At 58.8% G+C, this 6,184-nt stretch overlaps 1 protein-coding gene across 1 annotated transcript; it reads left to right on the forward strand.

Annotated features, from left to right (window-relative positions):
* Positions 1–3,540: 3,540 nt before the first annotated feature.
* HES1 (hes family bHLH transcription factor 1) lies at positions 3,541–5,489 on the forward strand. Its single transcript, XM_058031252.1, has 4 exons — positions 3,541–3,699; positions 3,784–3,879; positions 3,961–4,048; positions 4,777–5,489. Exons 1-4 carry the CDS (start codon positions 3,592–3,594, stop codon positions 5,259–5,261), a joined length of 777 nt encoding a protein of 258 aa, XP_057887235.1. The 5' UTR covers positions 3,541–3,591; the 3' UTR covers positions 5,262–5,489.
* Positions 5,490–6,184: the final 695 nt, after the last annotated feature.

Here is a 6,184-nt window from a genome sequence, read left to right on the forward strand (position 1 = left end):
GGGAACAGCTGAAAGAGGCCAGCTCTGGGGAGCAGCTGCCACACAGTACCCACCCCGAGGCTTCTCTGGCAGGGCTGGGACCCCAGCTCTCAGCAGGTCTTGGGGAAATGGGTTCCCAATGGAGCAACAGGGCAGGACCTGCCATAAAACCAGACTGCTGCCTCAAAATGAGCTGCTCGTGCAGTGGAGGGGGCCAGGCAGTGACACTGCTGCACAGGGGTTGCCCTCTTCACCACAAAGAGCTGGTGTGTAGGGGAGCAACGTCCATGAAAGCTTTGATTCATCTAGGGAGCTTTGTCAGGAAGTCAGTTTGAAAGTGACCTTGTTCCAAAGACCTGGCAAACGTTTATAGAGGGGAAATAAATCCTGAAACCTGCACCCAAAGCTTCTGAGATCACTCCTCCCAGGGGAGCTGGTTGGATATGGATTGCACAACAGCTTCTGGGATGGGAACTACGAGCAGAGGCATGTGTGCAGGGCTGTCCAGAGGAGACACCTGTGCCAGGGACATGTCCCTGAGACTCAGCACTTGTTTTCCAGCCTTCAGGGTGGTGACAGCTTTGAGCTGTGGCCAGGCTAGGTTTTCAGCCTGTGACCCAAAGAGGAAAGGCTTGCTATGCAACCCTGGGATCCAGCTTGCAACCCAGCTCTTACAAGCAACTTGGTTTCTATTTTCTGCATATCCTAGGATCCTTCTAGCTTTGGATATTAAAACACTTGGATCTCTTGAACACATTTTGCACATATTGGCTGCTTCCTAAAGGACCAAAGAGCAGGCACAGCCAACCCTGCCACCTCCTCACCTCCTGTGTGCTGCACCAGCAGCAGCATCCTATTTTATTCCTTCCCACCCCTGGGCCTGTGCCCAGGACTAGTCTAAATTTTCTTGCCAGCACATTTTTCCTCCAAGATGTTCTGCCAGTCACTAAAGCCCTAATGCATTGTCTAAAGGTTCTTCCCAAATCTGCTTTGGACAATTCCCAAATTGTAATCCAAGATGACTGCTGGAGCAAAGCAAAACATTTTGGGAGGACTGTGGGACAAGGGACATCCCAGTCCTTGGGGCAGTCCCTTATCTCAGAGTTTCACGTCCCCCTTGACACCCCTTTCACAAGAGCAGGCGGGGCTAGAGATGCCCAGAGGATCAGTTTCAGACCCCCTCAGCAGTTAAAAACCTCCCCACCACCGCCTTCCAGCCTAAACTTGGCCTCAGCCATTTCACTTCCAGAGACATCCTTCCATGCAAATCCTGCCCTTCCTCTCCTGATCCCTGGGGAATTCACAAGTAGACGCGCTTCCGCTTGGAGATCACAACCCTTGCACATGAAGGCATTTCGCAGCGGCAGCAGGCGGAGGAGGAGATGTGCGGCAGGGACACGGCGGGGACACGGCGGTGTCGCTGCTCCCGCCGCCCGGGCAGCACTCGCTGGTGCATCTCAGAAGGCTCTGCCGAAGCAGACTCTGCCCACACAGCCCAGACGGGACAGGCACCCGGCAGGCTCTGCAGCGAGCCCGGGGAGCTCTGCCAGGCCGTTCCCAGGTGCGGGCGAGGGCTGGCAAGCCCTAATGACAGCATGCCCTTGCTGCCTGCCCCGCTCCCGTCCCACAGAGACACCGACCTGTTGCCGGCAATTACGGGCGGTTTGCAGCTCCTGGGCTACCACAAACACAGACATAATTGCAGCCTGTTCTCGCTCCGGCCGGAGGGACCGGGCTGCCCAGCGCCGCGTTTCCTCAGCCCTTTGCGAATCCCCGCAGGAGGGAGAGGGAACACCGGCTCAGTAATCGCCATAACTTTCCTCCCCACCAATATATGCAAATATCAGCACTAGAAGAAATATTGATCCAGCGGAGAGTTTCTCAGCTCTCCAAAAACAGACTGCAGTTTTCAGGCTAATGTGGTGTCTCCGATTTCCCCACCAAAATAAGTGTGAAAGTGCTTTTAGGCACTGACTTCCCAGTGCAGTCTCGGTCTTTTCCTCACTCGAGTTTGTCCAGCTGCTTAGATAATTGAAACTTACCTCAAATACTCTTCATCTGAAGTTAAACCTTGCACGCTGAAGGCTGCTTTTTTTTTTTCTTTTTTTTTCCTTTTCTTTTTTTTTTTTTTTTTTTAATCAAAGGGCTTGTGGCTCCATCAAGGAGCTAAAAGAAAGCCTGGATTTGTTCTTTTCCGCAGTTTTAAACATGACACTCTCCCTTTTATTTATTTTTCTTTTTTTAAACTCTGAAGGCTCAGCAGGCAAGCCTCTGCAGGGACGAAGGCTTTGCACCGGTGAGATCTGCAAACATGTCTCTTCTTTCTTGAACTTTATTTTTCTCACGGTCTCTGAAAAGGCAAGATCGGGTGATACGTGTGGGATTGGCCCTGTACAGGTGCAGATCAGGTACAAGAGGAGGTGGAAAAACATTACTGTGTATACTCAAAAAAAAAAAACAAACCAAAAAAGAGAGAGAGAGAGAGAGAGAGAAAGAGCGAGTGAGCACATTTTTGAATAGGCCAGGTCTAGTTCTTGGCAGGATGACTCAGGCCTAGCTGGCAGACTATGGGAATAGGAGTGTGAGAAAGTCAGTCAAGCGGAGGGGAAAAAAAAAGGATTCAAGTCCCCAGGCAAAATACTTTTTTTTTTTACTTTTTTTTTTTTTTAAAGTAACCCACAAACTGTCCAAACCAGCCGGAGGTGGCAGCAGGGCGGCTGGGCCAGGCCCGGGGAACAGGCACCTCCCTCCCTGCGATTTCGGCTGTCCCCCCGATGTCAGCGCACGCACTACCGCGGCCGTGCCCGCGCCGCCAGCCCGGGCAGCAGTACCCGCGGTGCCACCGCCCAGTGTGCCACCGCCCCCGCCCCGTTCCCCGTGCTGCTCAGCCCCGGGCACACCTGCGGGGGCAGGGGCAGCCCCGCTGGCATTGCCCGGGCGGCCGTGGGGACACCTGGGCGGAGAGCCGGTCTGCTGTGGGCAGACCTGGGTTGCCCTGGGTGACCGCGGCAATGCTGCGGGCACCGTGGGAGGCCGCGGCCGCCGCCGCCGCGGCGCGCCCCGCGGTTCGCCGCAGCCCCCGCACACAGTAGCTGCGCTCCGGCCACACGGCTGGGCCCGGCCCGCCGCGTCCCGGCCATCACCCCGGAGGGCCGCGGCCCCCCACGGCGCGGCCCGCCTCGGGGCCGGCGGTCCCTGAGGGGAGCGGGCGGGGCCGCGCCTGCCACGGGCGCCAATTAACCCGGTAATTAGCGCGGCGCTCCCCGCGCCCCCCCCGCCGCGGGCGGTGCCCAAGGGGTTAAACCGCGGCCGCCCGCCCCGCGCCATTGGCCGGCGGCCGCCGCGCGGCGCGCAGCCAATGGGCGGGCGCCGTCCACGAGCGGGGCCGCGTGCGGGCGGCGCCCATTGGCTGGGCGCGAGTGTGGGAACGGCGGCGGGGGACGTTTCACACGAGCCGCGCGCGTGCGGCGCGCGCTATATAAGTAGGGGCGGCCAAGGGCGCGCGGCACCCGCGCCCCGCCGGCCTCGCCGCCGCCGCCCCCAGCGCTCCCTCACGGCACGGCCTGGCCCGGCTCCCACTGCCGCCGCTGCGCCTCTTCCCGGCGGCGCACCATGCCGGCCGACCTGATGGAGAAGAGCAGCGCCTCGCCGGTGGCCGCCACCCCCGCCAGCGTCAATGCGACGCCCGACAAGCCGAAGACGGCGGCGGAGCATCGCAAGGTAAGGGCGGCCGGGACGGGATGGGACGGAACGGGCAGCGCCGTGCGGAGCCGTGCCGGACGCTGACTGTCGCCTCTATTGCAGTCCTCCAAGCCCATCATGGAGAAGCGGCGGCGGGCGCGCATCAACGAGAGCCTAGGGCAGCTGAAGACGCTCATCCTGGACGCGCTGAAGAAGGATGTAAGCGCAGGGGGGTCCGGGCGGGGGGTGCGGGGGCAAACGGCGCTGCCGGGCCGGTCTGAACCCCGCCTGTTCCCGCAGAGCTCCCGGCATTCCAAGCTGGAGAAAGCCGACATTCTGGAGATGACCGTCAAGCACCTGCGGAGCCTCCAGCGAGCCCAGATGACTGGTGAGTCCCGAGGGGGAACCGGAGAGAGGGAGCTGGGGTGGCGCTGCCCGCAGCCCGGGGGCTGGGACCATCACACACTCAGCCTGCCTGCTCGGTGGGGAGGATAGCAGAGCACCAGGCTCTGCACCTGTATCCCCGGGGAGTGATGGAGGGGAGGGAGGTGTGTTCTGTACCTGTATTCCTGGTGCCAGCGCCTCCGCACGTGAATCCTGTTTTCATGGGGGACACAGTGCTCCATTCCCTGCTACTGGGGGTGGTGAGGGGTATCATGCTTTGTGCTAGTATCCCCAATAAGGAGAAGGTCACTGTGTTGTTTGTGCGTTTCTGGTGCTGCAGGGCACATGCAGGGCTGCAGTCCCAGCTTGAGTTCCCTCTGCTAGCAGAGCTGTGCTCTGCACATGGATCTGTTTTGGGAGTGTGAGAGGCACAAGAGCCACTGGAAGTACTGTGTTTCCTGCCTGGGTCTCTGGTATATGGAGACATAAGGAGGTTCTTGGGACTTATTTATTCCCCACTGGGTCCTTGGTGCTGGTGGACTTGGTAGCAGAGGGGCTGTGCTCTCTGTCTGAAATCCTGGTGCTTGGGAACACAAGACATACTGCCAGAGGGACTGCTTTCCCCATCTGGATTCCTAGCTCAGAGACGCTGTAGGATGCAATGCTGGTGGGCTGCGCACCTCTCTTCCCTGTGGAGCCTGCTGACTGCTGTGTGCCTCTCTCCTCCCACAGCTGCCCTGAGCACAGACCCCACAGTCCTGGGCAAGTACCGAGCCGGCTTCAGCGAGTGCATGAACGAGGTGACGCGGTTTCTCTCCACCTGCGAGGGCGTCAACACTGAGGTGCGCACCCGGCTCCTGGGCCACCTGGCCAGCTGCATGACCCAGATCAACACCATGAACTACCCTGCGCCCCCCCCGCCGCCCCCGTTGCCACCGGCCGCAGCCTTTGGGCCACCCCTGGTTCCTCCAGGCGGGGGCGTGGGGCCGCTCCCGGGCATGCCCTGCAAGCCGGGTGCCGATGCGGCCAAGGTGTACGGTGGCTTCCAGCTGCTGCCGGCCTCTGATGGGCAGTTTGCCTTCCTCATCCCCAGCACTGCCTTTGCTCCTGGTGGAGCTGTGCTGCCTCTGTATGGCGGCCCACCCACGGCTGCCACTGCTGCCTCACCGCCAGGCCCACCACCTGGCACGGCCGACTCGGTCTGGAGACCCTGGTGAGGGTGGTGGGCACCGGACTGGACTTGGCAATGCACCCCGTGCTGCTGGCACGGCTGTACATAGATTATATGTTCATATTGGATTGTGCCTTTGTACCATAGCACTCCCTTGACAGTGTTTCGTGTTTTACACGAGATCTTTTTTCTTCCTTTCCTCCCTTTACTTATGTGACACCAAAGATTGGGGGTTTGTTTTTTGGGTGGGTTTTTTTTTGTTTGGTTTTTTTTTTGTTTGGTTTTTTTTTTTTGAATGCTCTTAAAATAAAAGTTTCCCTTCCATTTTGGAAGGCAGGCCTTTGGAGAAAATTTGAGCTCTGGCATGTGTGCACAGGAAGGACCCCAGTTCCTGGCTGCCTGTGGATCTTGCTGCTCCAGGGCTGCCTTGTCTTGTTCGCCAGGCTGGAGCTGTCACTCAGACCCTCTGTCCCCTCTGTCTTGTGAAATCACCTGGCCCCTCTCCCTGCCCTGGGGCAGATGTAATTACTGCTTCTTTGGGAGCAGCTCAATTAATCAGACTTGTTAAGAGGAGCTTGTATTTGCAGAGCTGGTGAATGTGCCATGGGAGTCACCTCTGCTCTGTTCTGGCACCTTGGGCTGATGGAGTTGGTGTGGTAAAGCAAGACATGGAGCTGCCCGGGTGAGCCTCCTGCCCTGAACCCGGAGGAGCCTGCTTCCCAGGCTGTAGTGTAAATTGCAAGTGACTCCAGTCAGTTGATTGAGAGAGCGGTGCCTGCCAGCTTCTCGAGTTACAAAAGCAGTGGCTCTCCGCAGGACAAGCCTGACACGAGTGCTCCTGTCTCCTGGCTGACGGGCTGCAGCAGGCGCTGGGCACCACCTCCACCTGGACTTAAAAGCATAGAGCTGTTCCTGACCCTGAGCAGCAGCCAAGCTCTGCTTGATGATTAATGCTTTGCATGTGGTTTT

The sequence above is a fragment of the Melospiza georgiana genome, chromosome 10, assembly GCF_028018845.1.
Source record: "Melospiza georgiana isolate bMelGeo1 chromosome 10, bMelGeo1.pri, whole genome shotgun sequence".
NCBI lineage: Eukaryota > Metazoa > Chordata > Aves > Passeriformes > Passerellidae > Melospiza > Melospiza georgiana.

Bases quoted from the DNA above. Each gene is read 5' to 3' on its own strand.
- HES1 (XM_058031252.1), top strand. From the start codon at position 3,592: ATGCCGGCCGACCTGATGGAGAAGAGCAGCGCCTCGCCGGTGGCCGCC. The intron at 3,880-3,960 runs GTAAGCGCAGGG...CTGTTCCCGCAG, and splicing joins TGGACGCGCTGAAGAAGGAT to AGCTCCCGGCATTCCAAGCT. The intron at 4,049-4,776 runs GTGAGTCCCGAG...CTCCTCCCACAG, and splicing joins CCAGCGAGCCCAGATGACTG to CTGCCCTGAGCACAGACCCC.